This window comes from Phyllobates terribilis, unplaced genomic scaffold (genome assembly GCF_046119375.1).
Source record: "Phyllobates terribilis strain yellow unplaced genomic scaffold, ASM4611937v1 Scaffold_13__5_contigs__length_258822181, whole genome shotgun sequence".
Classification (NCBI taxonomy): domain Eukaryota; kingdom Metazoa; phylum Chordata; class Amphibia; order Anura; family Dendrobatidae; genus Phyllobates; species Phyllobates terribilis.
In genome coordinates this window covers 91,819,890-91,845,465 of record NW_027362773.1, presented here as the reverse complement: position 1 = coordinate 91,845,465, position 25,576 = coordinate 91,819,890, and the positions used below count along the sequence as shown (strand labels likewise).

Sequence of the window (25,576 nt, the reverse complement as noted above, 5' to 3'; positions counted from 1 at the left end):
AAAGGACTGCATAGGGCAGGGCAGGAAATGTAGTATGAATTAGAGACGGTTCTATCTTCTGTCATTAGACAATTAATATGGAGCTCACACTATGTATACCCCGAATGTTCCCCCTGAAGACTGGCATCATAATCTACAACCTCATCAGCCTCATAGCCGGTAAGTCTCACCGTCATACTCCTATCATTATGTCTGCAGCAAATGCAAAGTGAAACTGTGTGGAGAGACCTGAATATGGAGAATGGAGAGCTGCAATAATCTATGAAACTATGGTTAACTAGTTATATGCTGTAATATACATTTTATAACTCCCAATCGTCCTGTATCTGACGCGCCCCCTGGGACATATTCCTTTTTGAGGGGAATACCCGGCACCGGATCAGATGGGGGGTTGTAGTCTCCGAGCGGCTGTGACCCGGTCCCGTGCCCAGGGCGTCAAGCTCAGGGTTATGTGGCAGTCTTTACTGATGTTATTAAAGTTCGTTGTGTCGACTACGCCACCCGTTGTGATGCGGTCACTGTGGCCGCCGCTGCAGCAGGGTCCGCTGAGGCTGATGGTGGATGCGCAGCTTGGTGGGATAACCCCCAACGGGAGGGGTATAGCCTCAGAGGGGACAGGCGCAGAGGATGGGGGTTGTGGTGGTGCGGTGCAGCCGGTAATGATGACAGACTCGGGTAGTGCAGTTAAGGGTCTTTACTTACTGCAGATGTTCCTGGTCACTCTAGCTCCAAGTGACCTCCCGAGCCGTGCTGCGTCCACCAGGTCCTGGATCCGGCCAACCCCCAAACAAGTCCGGAGCGTGGCCCTGAGCTCTCCCTCTGTCCTTACTTCAGCCGTCCCCACCAGTGATTCACCTAAGTCCAGCTCCCTCGGGCCTTCTGTTGGGCAACCTTTGGCCTTAGGTTCCCTGACCCTTCCTGTGGTGTGCCTTCAGGGTGAATGTAGTGGGTGACCGTGACAGACACTGCCCACGGTCTCCGGTCTCTGGCTGGGGAATGTCTTTGCCCCCACCAGCTTGGGTTCCGGTACCCTCTTGCTGACTCCTCACCCGGTGTTCTTATTTGGGTTCTTGGGTCCCTTCTTTGTCCCCCTCTGGGTCTTTCTTCACTCCACTCTCTCTCTCTCCAGGGCTGCTGTTTCCTGCTCTCTGCATCTGACTTGTCCTCTGCAGCTGACTGACCCTGATTCTAAGTTGGTGCCCTCCTTATATATCCCTCTATGTGTGAGCTCAGGTGACCAGCACCCAATGAGCTCCTACCACTACCCAGACTGCTCCCCCTATCTGCCCCTACACTACATGGGATGTTCCTCCCCCCTCCCACTCCAGCCAGGAACAGGCTCGGTCGCACCTGCACATTTCTAAGTGGGAGTGCCGTCGGCCTGCTCCTCTGGAATGGGATGTATGTAGTGCATGCAGTCTATCTGAGCTCAGTTCCACACTCCATCCTTACCCGGGAGTGGAATATCACACCTCTGGGTTGAGGTGCAATACTCCTGTAGCAGCCGAATCCTCAGGGTGCTACATTCCCCCCTGGTAAATCACAGCACGTCCTCGGGCTGCAAAGACAAAAACACCAAAACATACAAATTTTTATAAACATATAAAACATATAAAATATTATATATATATAACTTTTTCATATAGACATCATTATAACATTCTCGTCGTCTCTTTCTTTCTTCCTCCTCTGGTCACCGTGCAACTCGTGACCAGGTAAAGTGCGACAGTCTTTTGATAAGCAGTTTCTCATAAAACCAGTAGGGGGCGCCTTAGGAAGCGCAACTATGTACAGGGAAGTTTTGGCCGTTCTCAGTCCCCGGCCAAGTAAAGGGAATGGGATGGCTGCTCACAGTCCTCAGCCTGGTTTGGGTAGGGGACACACGGGTTAAACTGTTCACTGGTCCCAACGGGGACTAAACTTTAAAGCAGCCACGGTTACTTGGGTACCCCGACGGGTAACTATTTACATCTCCTTTGTACTATTTCAGTCATAGTACCTTCTAGCCTTGAACCCGTCCGGGTCTTCTGGCTCCTCCTCCCTACACCGCAACTCCTCCTCTGTCAGGCGATGCACGTGGAGGGCGTAAGGTCCCTTGGCACACTTGTGCCGGGTGAACGTTACCTCGTCACCGACGTAGAGGTCACGGCCTTTGTGACCCTCTGGCAGGTGAGACTCGACATCCCGTCGGGTAACGAAGACGTCACCCATGGTGTTCCGGTCCTTTATGAAGCCCCACCCATGCTGCGCATTAAACTTTATTACCGTCCCGATGGTACGGGGACGATCTGCTGCATAGGGGTCCCTTCTGGTCCGACTCTTTTGCTCCGCGCTGCGGGTCCGGGCCCATTGCTCTCTGGCCCGCCTCTCCTCCCGCTCTCTCTTGAACTCTGCCAGCTGTTGACGGCAACACTCGGTACGCTCTGCTGCAGCTGCCCGAGTCTCTCCGGTGAACCCCATCAAATCTTCTCCCGTGGGGTCCCACACGAACTGGGCTTCCTCGAGTGGAGGCGAGACCCGAGTCACGGGCTTTGGAGCCGGGATCAGGGGCTCACACAGGGGACCTAACTTCTTTTGTCGCTCCAGTTCCAAGAATTCTTTGGGCCAGATGAAAGGCCGCCCGTCCGGCCACGCTAGCTGGCTGAAGGGGTCCTCTCCCAGACTTGGCACCCTTGATGTTGCGGGTGCGGGCGCGATGGTGGGGGCGCCCAGGTTGCCCAGGCCTTGCGGCCAGGCCTGGGGCATCTGGAAGGTAAATGGAACTGTTAACACGGCGGCACCCTGGGCCACCTGGCCTTGCGACCAGGCCGGAGGCTCCGCGGAGGTAGATGGCTCTGCTGGGGATGCGGCGCCCGGAAACGCTAGGCCTTGCGACCAGGCCGGAGGCTTCCCTTCCTTCGCCACGCTCCGGGTCACGACGCGTGACGTCACTGGGGTCGCGACGGCGGCTTCCGGTCGGGGCCTAGTCGGTGGCGGTGTCATGGCGGTCTCGGGTACGGCAGGGGGACTTTCGGGCTCTGCGACGGGGAGCTGGGGCAGGTGGGTGGTCTTCCGGTATGGGGTATAGGCGTCCCCCTTACCTGCTGCCATACGTCTCGCTCCCTCTTCTGCGCCGTCTCCGGCCTTGGGTCCTCCCGCGTCATCCGCAGAGGTAGTCGGTGTCTTCTTCCAAGGGAGCGGGTTCCGTGGACGGATTCCAGCTTGCTGGGCCATCTCCCGGCCCCACTCCGCCAGGATCTCCCTCTGCACTCGGGCCATCCTTCCCGCGAGGCCCTCCAGGGCACTCCGCGCGCACTCCCGATCTCGGGGAAGCTGCGCCAGGATCTCCGCTAAGCCTAGCGGGGTTGTTGACTCCAGCAGGCTCCTGACCATCGGGTCGGTGCTGCTCTGCTCTGCTTCCGGCAGGCTCCTGGCCAGCGGGCCGGTGCTGCTCTGCTCTCCTCCTTCTTCCTTTTGCAGGCTCCTGGCCAGCGGGCCGGTGCTGCTCTGCTGCCGCTCCATTCCCGGGTCTACTCTTCCTCTTCTCGACTCCGGGTGCTCTCGCTCTGGACACCTTGCCTCCGGGTGCGCTCGTTCTAGACTGCTCCAAGCGACACCCATCTTTGCTCTTTTCGTTCGTCTCCTCCCCCTCCGAGGGCGGTCCCGGGGCAACTCGGTGACTGTCAGCTCCAGGGGTAGTTCTTTCACGCTGACAGACACCTCCAGCATCACAGTCTCTGTTGGTGGGGGCGGTTTCCACTTTTGGCGCCATTTTCTGTCCTGGCCCACGATGGGAGGTGGCCTCTTGCCCTCCTTTGGCACGCCCATAATGGCGTCCGCTGCTCTTCCAAGGCGGGAAATCTGCGGTTTTGGCGGGAAGCGTCGCCCAGTGGCGGGAAACTCTGCAGATGGCGGGAACAAGCTGGAAATGGCGGACAATCGGCGGGAAACGACTGGTGATGGAGTCCGATGGCGTGGACCCTCCGGAACCGGCAGGAGTCTTCTTTCTGAGGTAAACTTGCACTTTTCTTCAGGCACGCAGTACCCGGGTGTTGCGGGCACGTAATCCTGCCGACTACGCCAAAGTTGACGCGCCCCCTGGGACATATTCCTTTTTGAGGGGAATACCCGGCACCGGATCAGATGGGGGGTTGTAGTCTCCGAGCGGCTGTGACCCGGTCCCGTGCCCAGGGCGTCAAGCTCAGGGTTATGTGGCAGTCTTTACTGATGTTATTAAAGTTCGTTGTGTCGACTACGCCACCCGTTGTGATGCGGTCACTGTGGCCGCCGCTGCAGCAGGGTCCGCTGAGGCTGATGGTGGATGCGCAGCTTGGTGGGATAACCCCCAACGGGAGGGGTATAGCCTCAGAGGGGACAGGCGCAGAGGATGGGGGTTGTGGTGGTGCGGTGCAGCCGGTAATGATGACAGACTCGGGTAGTGCAGTTAAGGGTCTTTACTTACTGCAGATGTTCCTGGTCACTCTAGCTCCAAGTGACCTCCCGAGCCGTGCTGCGTCCACCAGGTCCTGGATCCGGCCAACCCCCAAACAAGTCCGGAGCGTGGCCCTGAGCTCTCCCTCTGTCCTTACTTCAGCCGTCCCCACCAGTGATTCACCTAAGTCCAGCTCCCTCGGGCCTTCTGTTGGGCAACCTTTGGCCTTAGGTTCCCTGACCCTTCCTGTGGTGTGCCTTCAGGGTGAATGTAGTGGGTGACCGTGACAGACACTGCCCACGGTCTCCGGTCTCTGGCTGGGGAATGTCTTTGCCCCCACCAGCTTGGGTTCCGGTACCCTCTTGCTGACTCCTCACCCGGTGTTCTTATTTGGGTTCTTGGGTCCCTTCTTTGTCCCCCTCTGGGTCTTTCTTCACTCCACTCTCTCTCTCTCCAGGGCTGCTGTTTCCTGCTCTCTGCATCTGACTTGTCCTCTGCAGCTGACTGACCCTGATTCTAAGTTGGTGCCCTCCTTATATATCCCTCTATGTGTGAGCTCAGGTGACCAGCACCCAATGAGCTCCTACCACTACCCAGACTGCTCCCCCTATCTGCCCCTACACTACATGGGATGTTCCTCCCCCCTCCCACTCCAGCCAGGAACAGGCTCGGTCGCACCTGCACATTTCTAAGTGGGAGTGCCGTCGGCCTGCTCCTCTGGAATGGGATGTATGTAGTGCATGCAGTCTATCTGAGCTCAGTTCCACACTCCATCCTTACCCGGGAGTGGAATATCACACCTCTGGGTTGAGGTGCAATACTCCTGTAGCAGCCGAATCCTCAGGGTGCTACATATCCAGCAGGACAGTCCCAAATACAGGGAACTCTCTGGGAATGTCAAGAGTGTGTCCAGTTAATGGTGGTGCAGGGAGTCATTAAATCAAGTCACATAGCTGAGAAGCAGACACCAACTCAGAGGAACAGGACACACTGGCAAGTGGGACACTTGAGTGAATCTGGGTAGGGGAGAATTGTCCTGTGGAGCCATCATACTGTGTGGAGGGTATAATATAGGGACATAAATAGAGAAAAACTTGGCACTCGGGTTGAGCAGTAGAATAGTGAAAAATCCAATTGCAACATATATTTGCCATTTCGGTCCTAGATTCCGGACCTTCATCAGAAAGCAATGGATTGCCGTGATTGTGGTGTAGTTCCAGGATAAGTAGCGCAGAGGATTTGCAACTATTCTCGCATGTGTACTGGCACAATTCCTCTGCGCTACTTTTCCTGGAACTACACCATTCATGGAAATCCATTGCTTTCTGATGAAGGTCCGGAATCTAGGACCGAAACGTCAAATATATATTGCAATTCGATTGCTTAAATAAATTTAAAAAAATCGCTATTCTACTGCTCAACCCCTGAGTGCCAAGTTTTTCTCTATTTATGTTACGGACTGGATCCCTACTCCGGCACCTCTACTGTAACAGAGTGATGTATAGTACTATATAATATTATAGGGGACACACATCATACGTGGGGGACTTTGAGTCAAAACACTCTGGAAGAGGTCATCATACTGTGAGGGGAGGGCATGAAAGGGTATTGTGCTGTGTGGGAACACTAATGGGCATCACTAGGAGCATATTTCTGTGTGGACACATGATGGACGGGGTAAGGTTATGGAAGTGGCCTAGCGTATAATATTGCAATAGTGCACTGTGTGCGCTGCTGCATGACTCTCTCTTTCCTCACTTTGGTGGGTTGTTATATACATGACTACACTTGACATCCATTATTAGCAGCAGTAATGCTCATAATAAGGTGCATTTCCTGTATATTCATATTGCTATGCTGAGGCTGTTACACTGATCTAAGTGTTTGTATGGGACTTTTTTTTCCTGTTTTGCTATAAATTGAAGACAATATCTTAATATGCCCACTGTAATGCTGCCACCTGTTATTGTGTTGTGTTATTCATGGTATAGTATGGTTTCACCTGAAGCAAAATTTTGGGGGTCACTGAGACCTTTGAAAGATAAGCGGTGCCAGTGGGAGCTCATCTAAAGAGAGGTGAGTCTGAAGTAAGGAAGTCCTAGAACTTTACGGAGTACTAAATATGGACCTATGGAAAAAAAAGTTGTGTGTGAAGTTTTGTTGTCAATGCTCCTGGTCAAGTTTCAGGCCCATTGAAAACTGATTTATGGGGTAGCTAGTTGGCACCATAATAGCACTATTGGCACTAGCAAAGGGCCCTCTGGCTAAAGAGACATAAAGAATGTTCATAATTCCAGTCAGATGTCCGTGCCGTACTCACTGTGCTCATCCTTGTCTTTATAATTTAGTTTTATCACTGTGTGTTCACTTTTCTGTGACAAGGATTTTTCAGGATGTGGCGCCCTTGTAGGATGTCAATCCTGGAAATCTAAGGGTGTTTGTGGCAACCACGTTCTTCACTCTGTTCTCTCTTCAATTGGGGGAGCCGACCTTGACACAGACTGTTTTTAGACAGTAGGTGACAGTAGGTAGAAACTAGGTGCAAGACAGGTTTTTGGCTTAGGAAGGCCACTGATCCCTAACCTTTGCATAGGCCTTCTAGTCTGCAAAGTTGGGTACGGTTTGCTTTTCCCCTTTCGGAGAGAGCTTCCAACAGACAGCATTCTAGTGCCATTTGTTGTGTGAGATACCGTCATTTCTTTGCATTGGGATGAAGAATTCACTCTTTGGCCTCCAAACCCCCTAAAAAATCATTTGTACAATATTGCATACTGCATAGTTAAACAAACGGTATAAGCAAAAAAATTTTTTATAAGCTACATGGTGTGCAAGACGAGGTTTAGAGGCAGAAACTAGAAGTTACAGTATTATGTACAACAACATGGTAGTATAATTGTATTTCTATATTCTCAGATATATATAATAAGGCTAACCCTCATTTTCCGGCCTCATAGGTACATGTGTTTACCCAGTGTATTGATCGTTGTCTTGTCCCCACTGTTGCCTTGGATGCCTGTACACACACCCATTTGTGTAATCTGGTGGCTGTGGTTTTAGGAGTTTCTCACTAGACTCCAAAGAGAAGGGACAGAGACAAGACAGGAGAATCTCAGGGGGGTGGGTGGAGAGTGTGAGTTGAAAGTTCTACTTCTATCAAAGTAGCAAAACTGAGTGATTGTTCTGATATATGAAAGCATTTTCTTTTTGGGCCTGGACCATCTTTGCAAGTAACCGATCTGTGGTCTCTCTCTCCTCATAGAATTGCTGTTTTAAAAACATACCTTTATTATTGGCCTGTTCTAGTTAAAACGTCAAAAACTGTTTTTGCGATTCCGTCCACTGTGATAAATTTTCAGGGCTATTGTTTTGAATAAACTGCAATTCAGTATCTTGTTTTCCAGGTCTATCCCCCTCTTTTGTGAGTTATCCTTAATACATTTTATTTCTGTGTACCGAGCCCAAATTAGCGGGAAAAAATTCAGATAGTTGTCCCCTGACATTGTTACCGTCATTAATTTTAAGCCAAAATGGATTAAGCCGCCACCCGTGAGAGAACCTAAACCTCATACTTATGCACTATAAGACTGACTCCGCTAGAGTAGTTGAAATAGAAAGAGTGTAGGCCAAACCCCATCCAGAACCTGAGTATTAAATTAATAAGATCTTTTGTCACATGCATCTCCTTTTATTTCCGGGTTGTTCTTTTTGACATATTCAAATATCGTTTGGAATTGTCCCTCAAACCTTTTACATTCCAAGATATAAAATTAACTATTGCATTCATTCACTACTTTAGTAAATGGGTGTAACTATCCTTGTCAAAGTCACCCATTTCAGATATTTTACCCTTTATATAATCCAGAATTCAGCAGGTTTGCGCAGCGGACAGTCTTTTCCCCCAACCCAGCTAACAATATACCCCCCTTCCCTTCCCTTCCCTCCCTCAAACAGTATTAACCTACCCTTACCAGGAAGGGATGGGGTCAAAAGCAGCTCACCACCATACGGTGCATGCTTCACAATAAAAAATAATCAGAAATAAAATATTCCGTATCAATGGTCTCCTACATAGAGCCCGCCGCACTAAAGATAAACCGTATAACTTGCATATATGCGTCATTAACCATAATACACTATTACTCACAACTTCCACATTAAACCTGTCAGGGTGAAAGCATATGTGACATAGACTTTAATCACCCCCACATTTTAGTCACCAAACCAGCAGTGCTCTCAAGAATTTGAATAATTTTATGAAAACTCTTGCTCACTGTGTGTTTAGAGACACTGTTGAACTGTGCATTGTAATGCATTTATTTCTCCATAGGTCTCTATAGGAAGCCTGGGGAAAAAATACATGTTTACAACACAGTTGCATTTTTAAGTACAGATTGAAAACTTTTCTGTACTAAAAAAAATCATTAAAAACTCTGTTTCAAATCTGCACTAAAATCAAATCGAATAAATGGAAAAAAGCATAAAAAACACAATAACCAGAGAAGATTGTTATAGCCTATGCAGAAACATGCAGCAGTAGAAAAAAACACGACATATACGCTGTGTGTGAATACGTCCACGACAATAACTGGGAGCAGCGATGGAGCTCTGGACCTGGGGAGGGTGAGTACTGAACAAACATTTTATGAAAGAGAACAATCCAGTTAAATTATTTTTATTGCACCAAAATAATGATTTGCCTCCATTTTTTACTTTATAGGCTAAATAAAACATGCAGTATAAATGTGCTGCTAAACAGATTATTCTTGCCTTTCAGGTAAGTTAGAAATCACCAGGGTCGATTCCCCTACACAGACTCTGCTGGGTCATAACATAACCGTCCCTTGCGTCTTTTCTGGATATAAGACTTCACCTCTGGATCTTTCTAAAGTTTCTGTGCGCTGGACTATGAAAACATCAGAAATGAAAGAAGAACAGGTTTATTTTTTTGATGGTACACATCACACTGCTTACAGACCTAGATCATATATACCAGACAGTGAACTTATGGGGGGAAATGGCAGTCTGTATCTATCCAACTTGCAGTTCAGCGATGAAGGAGAATATACCTGTACTGTTTTCGTCACTCCTGATAAAGCAACAAGTAAAGTCACTCTGCAGATATCAGGTAAGTGCTGAGATCAGAGACACAGCAGAGGTCAGGGCTCATAGGGTATTTCCGGAGATGTTGAACAGTGCAGATCTGAGCTGCAAAATTCAACTCACAAAACAAAATTGCAAGCACTATCATGTCTTTGACTACAATTACTGTGGTGCGGTAGTGGTACAGATTTTTGTGTCCTCTACTTTTGAGGTTACTTTAAAGAGGTTGAGATTAGAAAACAGCGCCACCTATTTAGTCATTCTTGAGAAAAGCTCTGTCTCTATTCTAATATTGTACCACACCTTTAAGTGCTATATTAGGAAATTATTCATTTTTTTAACTATTCATTTTAGTGCTGCAGTGTATTACAACACAAGCATAAAAGTAGAGATTTTACAAATCCGCAAAAATCATCAGCATAAATTGTCATACCGCGAAGATCCACATTCGCAGCCCGTCACTTTCTGCTGTGGATTTTTACAGAGGATTTCTCCTCTTTGAGCTCGCTCCCACTTGCGATTAAATTGGACGAATGCAAGCCGATAAAAAAATCGGATGACATTCGAACCAGTTTAATCCTATGATGGTGTGCTCAGTGGCATTTTTTTTTTACAGCTACGATCGGATTGCGATAAAACTGGAAAAAAATCTCAGCATGCTGAGGTTGCATGCTGGATTCGGATCACACACACCCATATAAGCCTATGGGTGCGTGTGAAACATCTGACTGCACTCGGATATCACCCGAGTGCAGTGCGATTCATGCCGATGCCAGCAACAGAGGAGATGGAGAAATTACTTTCTCTGTCCCCTCCGCAGCTGTACTACGCCTCTCTGTGCGAGAAGATCGCAGCACAAAGCACTGACACTTGGCTCCCGCTCGCAGCAGAGCGGGAGCCGAGTGTCATTAGCATATCACATCGGATGCCATATGCTAATGGGACCCCAACCTTAGGGTATGGTCAGACTCCATTTTTTTTCCATCATGTTTTGAAGGGGTCCGTTCTTACAAACAATGGAAAAAGCTTTTGCAAAATGCTTAAAATAATCTTCCTATTAAGGTGTATGGAGAAACGTCTTGCGTTCACATGTTCAGTCTTTTGAGCGTCTTGTAAATGCTTCAGGGTTTCAAAACCATCAAATGTTTAAAAGAAGTGACTGGCCCATTTCACCTAATTTACTTAATGGGTGCAGAAAATTTTCAACATCAAAAACTTACCAAAAGCTGCTCATGGGAACATAGCCTTAGGGTATGTTTTTTGTTTTTTTCAGAAGGTTTTAGGGCAGGATCACTACTAAAAATCACGCAAAAACCTTGAGAGACTCTTCTTATTCATTTCTATTGAAAAATAAGTTGCTGTTTATATGTTAAGGCTTTTGATTGATTTTTATCACCTTCAAGTTTCCAAAAGGGTTCCAGAAGTAACATGTACGCTCTTTAGGTGTTTTCCGCTATAAAGATGCTATATACTTTACAAAAGAAGTCAATGGAAAGGCTACAATAACCAGGGTGTTTTTTATAGCTTCTTGCACGCTTCTTTGAAGCATTAATGCCTTAAAAACGCTAGTGTTTTATTCATTGCGTAAGAATAATAAAAAATTGTGAGAAAAATCTCAAAAAAAATAAAAACGCTATTGTTCAAAAAAAAAAAAAAAGTTAACAAAAAACGCCTAAGAAAAACATTAACAAAATATTTAAGGACAAAAAATACTAAGAAAATACCAGTGTTTTGTGTGAACATATGCTTTCCCACAGGTGAAAAAAGCAGCTGAAAATCATCAGTTCAAATTGTTCTCTACTGTCATTTCATGCTGCGGATGTCAGTGCATATTTCCGCCTTTTTAATGAAAAGGGTTAAATGTGTGGGAAATCCACAACTATTCCACCATAAGATTTCACAGTGCTTTTTTCCTCTGCAGAAAATTTGCAGCAGATGCGACACTCTGGAACATACCCTAAATACCAGGTTAAAATTTGTATTAAATGCTTTTTATTATCTTTATTGTATGATTTAGAATATATAGAATTAGGCCTGTGGCTGTGACCTCACCCCTGCACCAACTTTATGAATAAATAGAGCTTTTAACCACAAGTCTGAAATCACAAGCATAGTGTCACGATTCCTCCATTCAGTGTGGTGAATGGCTGCTCAGCCGTCCAATCTAGGACAGGGGAGTGCTGAGCTGTCAGTGTTTTGAGTGACAGTCCAGTCGCCCTATCAGGACCGGGTTGTACTGGGTTTCCTACATGTGCCTGCTGCTCTGAATGATCCCCTGGCTATTTAGCTGTTTGTCTGTTGCTGAATACTGCTAGTTGTAGCCTTAGCTCAGTGGTGCATGTTTGCCTTGTTCTTCAGTATTCTGTCTCTGATCTATTGTTGCCTGACCTTGGACATTGCCTCTGACCATCCGTTTGCCTAGCCCCTTTGTCTTGATCCGCTACCTTCCTAGAATTCTGAACTCGGACTGTGACCTGACCACGCCTTTGCCTTGCCCCTTTTGTTGATGACGAGCCCTTTTGGTATCTGACCCCGGACCTCTTGACTACTCAGCCCCACGGCTTGTTCGTGAGTAGTATAGTGACATAGAATAGTGGGCACTCCGTCTCTTCTCATGGTGCACGTGGAAGGAATGATATATCCAAAGGAAAAACAAATACCGGCACTCACATGTGGTGAATTAATCCTCTATATTCCACACACCCAAGAAAACGTTTCAGCTCATCCAGAGCCTTTGTCAATTGATAAGGCACTGTATGAGCTGAAATGTTTTGTTGGGTGCTCGTGAGTAGTCACTAGAGACACACACTGTATAATAATTTATAATGTTTTTTTTGCAGCTAAGCCGACTTGTGCAATGAGTGACTCCAGGCTAGAGATGATTCCAGACACAGAGAGATCTGTGACATGTTTTGTGAACAGCTACCATCCAAAACCTGTGACAATACAATGGGTGAAGTACAGTAAAGCTTCTTCTAAGTCTGAACTTTATAGCCGAACCTGCACCACTGTACCAGTCTTGAGCCAAAATGACACGTACAATGTGACAAGTGTGCTGTCTGTGAAGGCCATGAACACAAAGGAGGATGGAGATGTATATTCCTGTGTAATTACCCACAGGTCACTGACAGACGAGCTTACTTGTAATGTTACTCTCTCAGTCACTGCTAGGGAAGGTAAGTCTCTAAGTCATTGGAGACCTCATATGAGGACCTGTCATTACTGCCATCATTGAGATTAATTGCATATACCTTAATTTTGTTTTCTTTATTCTCTTATAGGACACAGCACATGGATTGTAGTTGGGATTGTTTTAACTGTAGCCTTCATTACTGCGGCACTAGTAATATACTACCGTTGTACAAAAGGTAAAAAGTTTACTCACAGTCTCTACTAAGAAAACCTTGTTCCATATGTGTGCTACCAATATGACTGGAATTACAATGGCAGTGTGGATATCTTCTGATCTTTTCAGGCCTCCATTTGGGAAAATAGCAAAAACTGAGACAGGACCAGGACGTATGAATAAGTCCTAAGGTTGGGGGTAAATAAGAAAATCAACTGGTGTAAGGTGCTACGAGGCTTAAAGTTCAACATTTTAGCTTATAGGGCTTGGATTATCACAAAGGAGATAAATCATTTGTATGTGTAGTACTATTGTCTGATAATTAGGGGTGCTGCCATGATGTCCCCCTTCTGAATGCTAAAATATCTCCTATTGGATCCAGATGGATGAACAAGTAGGTGGACTGCGCTGATATGGGGTTGAAACTCGCTGTGATAAAAAAAAGTATTCACATCATAATTTCTGAAGAATTGATTTATTCCAGCAGCGCAGTTGACCTAGGTGTTCATCCATCTGGATCCAATATCTCCTGGAGGATTTATACACCAGCCACCGGGGCTGCAGCAGCTGTTTTTCTTCATGCCTACATGCTTGATACAACTCCACCACTTGAGTGTAACCAGCACTCTCCTACTCTCCCTCCGTAGGGTATCACCCTATTGTGCGCTCTGTTTCCTACTTTTAGATTTATTCAAAATATCTCCTATTGGCTTCTTTGTGCTTTTTTGGGGGGCTGCGTGGTATTTACATCAGTACCACAGAACTCCGTTTTTAGACTCCTCTCACCACAGGCCTCATACTGTGGTGTATTTTATCTGTCTGGTAGGGAAACCATTGGTCCTGGTCCATAATTTACACTGCCATGCATACATTGGTATTACTTTGTTAAAAAATACTCTTTATTTGCTGTTTTTTAGTTACCACAGAGCTTTAATGAAATTTTAATAATGAAATGGGATGAATTTGTTAGGAAATCAATTAATCTTGGACTGTACTTGGACATAATCCAAGGAAAATCATAGAGATCATAATAACTCTATACAGATGTGGCCCTTATCAAATTTAAGTTCAGAACCCCAGCCCTGCTAGTCAACAACATTGCCAACCATTGAGCCACCGTGTTGCTCTTACGGTTTGTGGATGACATCGTTCTATCTTTAATCCTACTGTCCTCTTATCTGACATACAGTATGTACAGTGCCTTGTGAAAGTATTTGGCCCCCTTGAACTTTTCTACCTTTTGACACATTTCTGACTTCAAACATAAAGATATAAAATTCAAATTTTTTGGGAAGAATCAACAACAAGTGGGACACAATTGTGGAGTGGAACAAAATTTATTGGATATTTTAAACTTTTTAAAAAAAATTAAAAACTGAAAAGTGGGGCATGCAATATTATTCGGCCCCTTTACTTTCAGTGCAGAAGTTCAGTGAGGATCTCTGAATGATCCAATGTCGTCCTAAATGACTGGTAATGATAAATAGAATCCACCTCTGTGTAATCAAGTCTCCGTATAAATGCACCTGCTCTGTGATAGTCTCAGGGTTCTGTTTCAAGTGCAGAGAGCATCATGAAGACCAAGGAACACACAAGGCAGGTCCCAGATACTGTTGTGGCGAAGTTTAAAGCCGGATTTGGATACAAAAAGATTTCCCAAGTTTTAAACATCTCAAGGAGCACTGTGCAAGCGATCATATTGAAATAGAAGGAGTATCAGACCACTGCAAAATCTACCAAGACCTGGCCGTCCCTCTAAACTTTCATCTCGAACAAGGAGAAGACTGATCAGAGATGCAGCCAAAAGGCCCATGATCACTCTGGATGAACTGCTGAGATCTACAGCTGAGGTGAGAGAGTCTGTCCATAGGACAAAAATCAGTCTTACACTGCACAAATCTGGCCTTTATGGAAGAGTGGCAAGAAGACAGACATTTCTCAAAGATATCCATAAAAAGTCTCGTTTGAAGTTTGCCACCTGGGAGACACACCAAACATGTGGAATAAGGTACTCTGGTCAGATGAAACCAAAATCAAACTTTTTGGCCACAATGCAAAACTATATGTTTGGCGTAAAAGTAACACAGCTCATCACCCTCAATACACCATCCCCACTGTCAAACATGGTGGTGGCAGCATCATGGTTTGGGCCTGCTTTTCTTCAGCAGGGACAGGGAAGATGGTTAAAATTGATGGGATGATGGACAGAGCCAAATACAGGACCATTCTGGAAGAAAACCTGTTGGAGTCTGCAAAAGACCTGAGACTGGGACAGAGATTTATCTTCCAACAAGACAATGCTCCCAAACATAAAGCAAAATCTACAATGGAATGGTTCAAAAATAAACGTATCCAGGTGTTAGAATGGCCAAGTCAAAGTCCAGACCTGAATCCAATCGAGAATCTGTGGAAAGAGCTGAAAACTGCTGTTCACAAACGCCCTCCATCCAACCTCACTGAGCTCGAGCTGTTTTGCAAGGAAGAATGGGCAAGAATTTCAGCCTATCGATGTGCAAAACTGATAGAGACATACCCCAAGCGACTTGCAGCTGTACTCGCAGCAAAAGGTGGCGCTACAAAGTATTAACTCAAGGGGGCCGAATAATATTGCACGCCCCACTTTTCAGTTTTTAATTTTTAAAAAAAGTTTAAAATATCCAATAAATTTCGTTCCACTTCACAATTGTGTCCCACTTGTTGTTGATTCTTTGCAAAAAAATTAGATTTTTACATCTTTATGTTTGAAGCCAGAAATGTGGCAAAAAGGTAGAAAAGTTCAAGGGGGCCAAATACTTTCATAAGGCACTGTATCAGCTCACCTTTAGCCGTATAGCCTGTGTGTGACTACACAATGTGTATACCTGCTTGCTACCTTACTGAATGTCTCACCAATGAGTTGTTGTTTGTGAAGGATTTCTAAAAGCAATGTGTAATAATTTGTGCAATTTTGGATCTTTACAGCGTCACCAATTATTTCGGAGATCACTAAGGAAGACCTAGTTCATTTGGAAAAGAGTACTGTGAAATGTTATATAGCTGGCTTTAGACCGTATGACCTTACTATAACGTTATACTTGAAAAAAGGCACAGAAAATGAAACTGAAGTCTGCTCCTGGAACTCAAAAGAGAACAGAAATAAATCACATAAAAACAATGAGCGAGAAATACTTCTAGAGTCCGAGAGTGATCCAACATACAAGGCCCTGCACTTGGATCCAGTCATAACACGAGATAAAATCTTTTACTTTAACTGCATCTGTGACCTACATATAACTCCCATGTTTCAAATACATGATGGGGCTGTGCTTACTATGAAAATTCAGCATGGAAGTCTGCTGTCGCCTATTTGCAAAGATCTACCATTGAGGGTGAAAAGTAAGCATGATATTTTTCTCTTACCCTTGACAAAAAAAATTTTTGTGTGCAGCTTATAGGTCTGCTTTTTCTACAGTACATTTGTAATAAAATTTATTTTATTCACCAAAAAAAATGCTTAAAAAAAAGTTGCGTTTTCACAGCATATTTTCACTTTCTCATTGCTTTCTGTGGCTGCAAAAATTCTGAAAGAATTGACATGCTGCAGATTGCAAAAACGCTGCAGTTCTCAAATTCGATCAGGAAGAAAAAAAACAAGTGTGCATTAGACTTCTGAAATCTCAAAGCTTTTGCTGGTACCGTAATAAGCAGCTTTTATTTTGCATAAAAAAAGAGCAGCCCAAAAAAAACGCTGCATGTGAACATAGCCTATAGGGGTCTTTAAGTGGTTAAAACAGTTAGGACTGGTTATATATAGATTGTAGATAAATCTACATTAGTTTACCATGCTGATAGATTTTGTGTTTTGATAGCTCATCATTTCACTATCTCTACTTGCTTATGCATTCTTGTTTACATCCAGAAGTTAAAAAGCCTGTTCCATTGACATGTAGGGTTTGTTATAGGAAATACCATTAATCACTTGTGTCAGTTGGATACAAAATTACAATAGGTTTTACTGCATATAAAAAATGAATATGTGCATTTATAGTCAATAAGTCAAGATGGTAAAAAGATTGAGAAATTGAAAACAAAGTGTAACAGGAAGATGCAAACCTTGACTTTTTAAAGGGGTTGTTCACTGTTTAGATATTGATGATTGATGGTTAGGCTAGGTCAACATCATCATTTTGATGGGATCCGACACCCAGTACACAGACTGAACAGCTCTGGGAGCAGACAGATGTAAACATTGAACAGACGTGGCACAGTGCAGCTCCATGCATTGTGTAGCAGCCGTTCTTAGGGTCTGTAGCTCGATTCCTATTGAAGTGAACTAGCTATGTGATGTAATACAGCAAAGAACAGCCACTACACAGTATACAGAATATCACATCCCTCACTGGGACTGGACGCAGCTTATCTTTGAGGGGTGCCTCTTGTTGGACCCTCATGAGCTTATATTTATGACCTATTCTAAGGTTAGGCCATCTATATTTAAGTTGTGGCCAACTGATTATATTTTTATTTACACAGAACAGGTAAAACTTGATTAAAAAGTCACAAGATGAATCTCAGTAGAGCAATGGACAGATAGAAGACATTCCTGGCAGCAGCAAGTGTTCTTGACTACATTAGGACAAGCTATTCTGAAACCAACTTTTAAAAGATATTTTATTTTTTTTATCTTTAGCAAAAGCGAAATTAGACCCAATTCGGACGAAGCAAAACTCCTACAAGGTTGGGGACGTGTTGGATCTGGAGTGCAAAATTCACTCTTTTTATCCAAAAAGCATACAAATTTTATGGTACAAAGACACAGAAATCATTTTGAAAAAAAATATTAAAGCCAATAAGGAAGAAAATCAACTCTACTATGTGATAAGTTCTGTGCAGCACCCTGTCACAGAGGAAGACTTTTGTAAAACATTCAGGTGTAAAGTGAAGCATCAGTCTACAACCTCTGAGTATGTTAATTGGATACTGAGAAAAACAGGTAAGTAACCAAGGTAATAAATACAGTTTACATATGGACAGAATGTATACATACAATGTAACCTACATTACTTATCTTCTACTGATCCTGAATAACATCCTGTATTATACTCCAGAGCTGCACTCACTATTGTAGTGGTGGAGTCACTGTTTACATACATTAGTTATCCTGCACTGATCCAGAGTTACAGTGGCTTGTGAAAGTATTCATCCCCTTGGCATTTTTCATGTTTTGCTACCTCACAACCTGAAATTTCACTGTTTTTGAGGGTTTGCATCAGTTCATGAAAATAACATGCCTACAACTGTGAACATTTGGTTTTCTTTTTATTGAGAAGCAAACAACAAATAGGACAAAATAACTGAAAACTTCAGTGTGCATAACTATTCACCCCCCTAAAGTCAGTACTTTGTAGAGCCTCATTTTTGCCCATTCCTCAAGGCATATCTGCTCCAGCTCCTTCAAGTTAGATGTTTCCTCTGGTGAACAGTAATCTTCAAGTCTGACCACAGATTCTCAATTGGATAAGGTCTGAGCTTTGACTAAGCCACTCCAAAACATTTACACGTTTCCCCCTAAACTACTAGAGTGTTGCTTTAGCAGTATGCTTTGAGTCATTGTCTTGTTGGAAGGTGAACCTCCATCCCAGTCTCAAATCACTGACAGACTGAAACAGGTTTTGTTCAAGAATATCCCTGTATTTTGCACCATCCATCTTCCCCTTACCTGTGGCAGGTAATAGGTGTGGGCAATATGAAAATCACACCTGCAACCAGATAAAAAGGGGAGAAGTTGATTCAATCTTTGCATTGTGTGTCTGTGTGTTCCACACTAAGCATGGAGAACAGAAAGAGGAGAAGTGAATTGTCTGAGGACTTGAGAACCAAAATTGTTGAAAAATGTCAACAATATCAAGTTTACAAGTCCATCTCCAGAGATCTTGATGTTCATTTGTTCATGGTGCGCAACATAATTAACAACCCATGGCAGTGTAGCTAATCTCCCTGGGCGTGGACGGCAGAGAAAAATTGATGAAAGATTGCAACGCAGGATAGTCTGGATGGTGGATAAGCAGCCCCAATCAAGTTCTAAAGAAATTCAAGCTGTCCTGCAGGCTCAGGGTGCATCAGTGTTAGTGTGATCTATCTCTCGACATTTGAACTAAATAAAATGCTATGGCAGGAGACCCAGCAGGACGCCACTGCTGACACAGATATGAAAAAGCTAGAGTGTAGTTTGTCAAAATGGACGTGAGTATGCCAGAATCCTTTTGGGAAATTGTCTTGTGGACAGATGAGACAAAGATAGAGCTTTTTGGTAAAGCACATAATTCTACTGTTTACTGAAAATGGAATGAGGCCCACAAAGAAAAGAACACAGTACCTACAGTAAGAAATGGTGGAGGTTCAAAGATGTTTTGGGGTTGTTTTGCTGCCTCTGGCACTGTGTTCCTTGACTGTGTTCAAGGGAACATGAAATCTGAAGACTACCAATGTAGTGCCCAGTGTCAAAAAGCTGGGTTTAAGTCCTAGGTCATGGGTCTTTCAGCAGGCCAATGACCCAAAACATACTCAAAAATGGATGGAAATAAAGCACTGGAGAGTTCTGAAGTGACCAGCAATGAGTCCAGATCTAAATCCCATTGAACACCTGTGGAGAGATTTTAAAATTTCTGTTGGGAGAAGGCGCTTTCAAATGTGAGAGATCTGGAGCAGTTTGTAAAAGAAAAGTGATCCAAAATTCCATGTTGAGAGTTTTAAGAAGCTTTTTGATGGTTGTAGGAAGTGATTGATTGCAGTTATAATAACCAAATATCAAGTTGAGGGAGCCAACAATTTTGTCTGGCCCATATTTTGGTGTTTTGTGTGAAATTATGTCAAATTTGCCTTTTTTTCTCAATTTTTTGTGTTGTTTTAATATACCCACAGGAAATTAACGTGTATAACAAAACGTGTAATTGCAATAATTTTCTGGGAGAAATACTTCATTTTCTGGAACAATTTCCAGGGTGCCAACACTTTTAGCCATGACTGTATCTGTGGTCACTCTCTCACAATTGTCCTGTGATAAATCAATCACCTGAAAATAGGAGTATGGCAAAATTGCAAACCTAAAAAGACATAGCCGTCCACCTGAACTGGTATCCCAAGAAAGGAAAGCACTAATTAGAGAAGTAGCCAAGAGGCACATGGTCGTTCTCATCAACAGCTCAGGTGGAAGAATCTGTCCACAAGACAACTATTATTTGTACACTTCACAAATTTGGCCTCTATAGAAGAGTGGCAAGAAGAAAGCCATTTTTGAAAGCAAGCCATAAGAAATCCTGTTTGTAGTTTACAAAAATTAATGTACGGGACACACCTAGCATGTGGTGCTGAGATGAGACCAAAGTAGAATTTTTTGGGCTAAATGCAAAACGCTATGTAGCAGAATACTAATACCACACATAACCCTACAAAAAAATATTCCAGCAGTCAAACATAGTGGTAGCAGCATCATGCTGTGGGGAGTCTTTTCTTCAGCAGGGAAAGGAAACATGGTCAGAGTTGACAGGGAGTTGGATGGAGCTAAATACACGGCAATCCAGGAGGAAAACTTCTTAGAGGCTGCAAAAGACTTTAGACTGGGGAATAAGTTCACCTTCCATCAAGACAGAGATCCTAAACATACTGCTAGAGCTACAGTGGATGGTTTTAGATTCATGCGTCTGAATGGCCCAATCATGGTTCAAACCTAAATCCCATTGAGAAACTGTGGCAAGACTTGAAAACTGCTGTTGACAGAAGCTCTCCATCCAATTTCACTGAGCTAGAGCTTGAAGAATAGACAAAAACTTCAGCCTCTAGATGTCCAAAGGTGGTCCTATAAACCATTGACTCAGGGGGGCTGAATACAAATGCACGTCACAATTTTTAGACATATTTTTATAATATTTGGAAGATCAAGCATCATTTCCTTTACACTTCACAAATGCTTGCTAATTTGTGTTGGTATATCATATAAAATCCCAATAAAATACATTTAAGTTTGTGAGCGTAATGTGACAAAATGTGAAAAAGTTCACAGGGTATGAAGACTTTTTTTCAAGACACTGTAAATACATCTTGTTGCAAGGATGTTACTTATGCAGTAAATGAAACATGGAGCCGCAAAGTGATTGCATGTACATGATATCAATAAAAATCTAAGTGCATTAATAGAGTGGCTATCGATAAATGGGCATATAAACCACAGGATGTATTAGTTATAAGTGTACAGGAGACCCTAAACCGGTTGAAATTTGTTAGTCCTTTTCTCGTTTTGTTTTGGTACATCTGTAGATTTGTAGTGACTTACTATAGGATCTTTTGCTTAGTTTTAACCATCCTCAAATTATTTTTCCTCTGTTTGTCTGAAATAATTCTGCATATTTATAGCTGAGCCCTCATTCGATTCAGTTGAGACCATCCAAGAAATCTCTGATGGAAGCGAACAATAAGAGTGTTCAATGGAAAAACAAGGTAATAAATGCCAGCAGACTGTCTCAATTCCTATTTTCCTAATTCCTCGTATACTTAATTATTTTCCACCAAGTATATACTTCTATTTACAAACATATGAAGAGATCTCCCACAAACACATAGCCAAATTCTCCTCTCCTCCATAAATATTTCCACAGGGCTTTATATTTTGGCTTCCTTCTTATTTCCCTGTCTCAACAGACTGTGAGTGCACTAGAGAAGAAGCTTGGCAGGTTAAGAACTCTTTTTACATAATCATGTATTCATGATGGTCGAACACTATGAATATTTACCTAAAATATTCCTTGTAATTATTTGAAGGCAAAATGAATGTTAGATGGTTCAAAATAATGTATTAAAAGCGGCCATGAAGAAGAATTTGATAAAAGGTCCATAACGTGTGCCAAAAAAAATGTGAAAACTGTTCTCTAGTATCTTCAATCATGAGATATCATTACTTGAAGTCCAAAGCCTGAGTGCTGCTGGTGCATTAACACCTTGTGTGAAATCGCCTTCCACATCAGTGCTCACAAATATATGTCCTTGATTAATCTAGTTAGGATGTAGATAATGGTGTAGTTGGTGACTAAAATCCATACAGTATCCATAAAGTTGTCTTTAAATGGAAACAACAACAAAAAAATGCACCTTTTGGTCAGTACCATGGAGCTTTAAACCTTGCCAAAGTTTTAAAAGAGCTGTCCACTTGTGTGAAGGGTCCAACAATAAGCTGATCGCAAGCTGGAACAGCCAACACTTAGCTGGAATATTTGGGGATCCCTGGTTCCAAGTGTTCAGTTTTCCTGCAGCGCCACAAGAGGAGAAATCAGGTATTACACATTACTCATTCTTGGTAACCATGCTCCACTTTGGCTAAAAGATTAGGATGCTGAACAGACAGACCTCCTACTTTTAACTCAAAATTCCCTAAAGAAGGTGGATTCTAAAAAAAAAGAGGGGTTGGCAACATTGTTTTTTATTTCCAGTTATGTGTTGAAGACATGATTTTGTGACACTAATATTAAAAGAATATAAGTATTAGAGGTTCTTGCACTTCTTGCTGCAGCCGTTATGGATGGCACAGCACTTCTGACCATTCCATGGCTGCTGGTGAAAGAGTATGTCACCAAACATGTCCATCAGCCTTCTCCAACCGAAAAAACAACTTCGAGTCACATGCTCCTCCACGAGCAGTCACTTTGTGGTCATGAAAGATGTGTGATCTATGAGGTATGCTGCACTAACAAAGTTGAACCATGCAGTACTTATGTATTAGTAAGTGTCACAAATTCATGTACCCAATACATTTGTTGAAATAAAGATAAGTGGACTATTCCTTTAAAGGCTTACTCCCATCCTGTACATTTATGTCATATTCACAAAATATGTCATTAATGTATTCTAGATACAGGTCTCACCACGAGAACAGGACCTGACAGAGGAGAGATGATCGAGCCTGCATGGCTCTCTCCCTTCAATTCTATAAGAGCTTCAAACATTTCTGAGCCACAGTCAACTGCAAAGGGTGATAATTGCAATAGATGCTAAATAGTTTACGGGCTAAACATGTTTCGTGCAGTTGTAACCCCAAAGTATTGTTAAACTGGCATATTTTCACTTTGATGCCACAGTAGTACATACATCTAATGATCAGCGCAATGAAGGGGCCACACCGTTTCATTGCTGACATAGGCACAGTTGCACCTCTGTACAAGCAGCCGTGCCTGGTAAGGCAGAATATTATACTCAGTTTTTATCCCCCCAAACACATTAGTTTTAAGTTGACGAAAATGAACATTTTCAATAAAAATAATCGCTTTCTCAGGTAAAAACTTGAATACTGAACGATTATTTTTGCCTACCAATCGTAGACTGTCACCTACCGAAGTGGTGGTTTTGTTCAATATTTTATTCAGAATATTCCTTATTTCACAAAACTTTAATTGTACAGATATCGTGGCAATTACTAATAAAAGTTTTTTCTTCCTTTATCTTACAGGAAATGTTAGCATCATTAATTCCATGCAGTGTCATCGCTGGATAATGACTGCAATGCAAGTCTATACTACAATGAAGGAGAATAACAGAATGGTCATTACTTATTTGGGAACAAAAAGATGAACTGATGGTGACCATTGTACTGGCTGCTCTAAAGACCAATCACAATCTGGTGCTGATCAACTGAAAATCAATTTACTACATGGTGCTAACAAGTCTTCTCTACACTCAAACAGTTTCTGACCAGTCCTTTATCAGGACACCTCCAGTTTCTGACCAGTCCTTTATCAGGACACCTCCAGTTTCTGACCAGTCCTTTATCAGGACACCTCCAGTTGCTCACCAGTCCTGCACCATTTCTAAAATGAAAACTTTGCATTTTTTCATTCCGTTTTTGTGTGTATTTTTTTAACATGCGTTTTTATCGTTTTTGATCTGCATTTGTTTGTCACTGTTTGTTATGTCATGCTTTAAAGAAAGCGGCTTTGTTTCTTATACTTTCTGTTTTTTTGCTTTGACAAAACTTTATTGCTATACTTAGGTGCGGATTATGTGCGTTTTTTATGTGTTTCCACTGCGGAAACTCACTAAAACCGAATGTGCATGTCTTTTTTGCTGCAGATTTTCCATATCTAAAGTATGTCTATGGGAGAAGTCCGCACAGAAAACTCAGCGAACTCACAAGAGAAAGTGACATGCTGCGGATTTGAAAAATGCACCACAGGTCAATACATACAGCATTAAAAAGAAGCACAGTGGGCATGAGATTTCTATAAATCCCATCCACATTCTGGAACTGTAAAATGCAGCGTTTTTGACGCAGCAAAAACATGCAGCGCCAAAAACGCACCAAAAGCTCATCATGGAGGCATAGCCTAAAAAAACAACTCAACATACAGCAGCACTGCCGGACAATTAGCTTCCTAATGTTTTTTTTGTTGTTATTATACTCACAAGAATAAATGAGTTTACGTATACCGTATTTTTCGGACTATAAGACGCACTTTTTTCTGCCAAAATTTTGGAGGAAAGTGGAGGGTGCGTCTTATAGTCTGAATACTATATAGATGGCTGTGCGTTGTGGTGAGTGTGGGGGAGCGGCAGCAGGGGATCAGCGGGGCACAGGAGGCAGCAGCCTGCTGCAGGCTACGCTGTGCCCACTACTAAAGAAAATGAATATTCCCTGCTCCCCACACCCACAAGAGTAAAATCAACTGAGAAGTATTAAAGAAATGTACATAGCACAACTTTCTCAGGGTATGCACAAACATTTTTATAACACCGACTGAAATTATTTTTTGGTCACTGTTTTTCTGCAAATGAAGGAAATTCTGGACTTCTTAACAGAGTATTCTCATATTGCATATTTATGCCATTGCCACAGAATATGCCATAAATACATAGGAGAAATGGGTCTCACTAATGTGACGTGTATCTTTCTAGAGGAGAAGGGGCCAATAGTGTCCGGTTGTCAGCGTAAAGGTGGTCAGGATTCCCAAACAAAGGAATAGGAAGTCCAACCACCTCTCCATTTGCAGAGTCATGAATCAGGGCCTAGTTCTTGAGAAAGATACAAGTCCTATTTGGTGGAAAATATTTCTGCAATTAGGCCAGGGAAATGCAAATCTGGAGATTTGACAGAGGGAGAATGATATGGAAGTTATGAACAGTTCACAGCTTTCAAAAGAGACTGCTGAGCCCAAAAAAAACTGTACTACTGGCTTATTGTGACACATTTTGTATCTTTTTATTCAACGTTGTTACAAAACCTTAGTAAAGATAATTAATATATAGGATTTATAGAAATGTGCACAATGACCAGACAAGTGTACAGGTTTTTATAGAAAACAAAAAAAAAACTTGAAATATAAATGTAATACTTTTTGCTAGTTAAAAATTTACCCCCCCTCCTCTCATGAAAAGTTGTAAATACATTGTAACCCTGAACTTTTCTTTAATTACTTGATAATTTTATATGTAGTTTACACAGAATGATGAAATGTTCAATGCAGCAATTGAAAAAAACAGTGTTCATTTATATTTGTATTCTTCTCTTTTATGTGTTACTGTGATCAAAAAGCTGTAAAATAGTGTCAATTGTAAAACTGAGCAAAACGTGTTAGATCAATGTATGTGTATATATCTTAATATATATAATAAAACATTGAACACTAGGGGCTTATATAGCTGCAAATGACTTTAACTATATATATATATATATATATATATATATATAGCTATAACTACAT

General features: G+C 42.9%; 1 protein-coding gene across 1 annotated transcript; it reads left to right on the top strand.

The window, feature by feature from the left end:
• Positions 1-25,576, top strand: LOC141174522 (uncharacterized). Its single transcript, XM_073659456.1, has 8 exons — positions 1-159; positions 9,186-9,536; positions 12,352-12,687; positions 12,793-12,879; positions 15,819-16,232; positions 17,527-17,829; positions 21,246-21,329; positions 23,329-25,576. Exons 1-7 carry the CDS (start codon positions 78-80, stop codon positions 21,305-21,307), a joined length of 1,635 nt encoding a protein of 544 aa, XP_073515557.1. The 5' UTR covers positions 1-77; the 3' UTR covers positions 21,308-21,329; positions 23,329-25,576.

Excerpts from the sequence above, each read along its gene's own strand:
- LOC141174522 (XM_073659456.1), top strand. The coding sequence starts at position 78 with ATGGAGCTCACACTATGTATACCCCGAATGTTCCCCCTGAAGACTGGC. Across the intron at positions 9,537-12,351 it reads AGTCACTCTGCAGATATCAG|CTAAGCCGACTTGTGCAATG; the intron begins GTAAGTGCTGAG and ends TTTTTTTTGCAG. Across the intron at positions 12,880-15,818 it reads ATACTACCGTTGTACAAAAG|CGTCACCAATTATTTCGGAG; the intron begins GTAAAAAGTTTA and ends GGATCTTTACAG.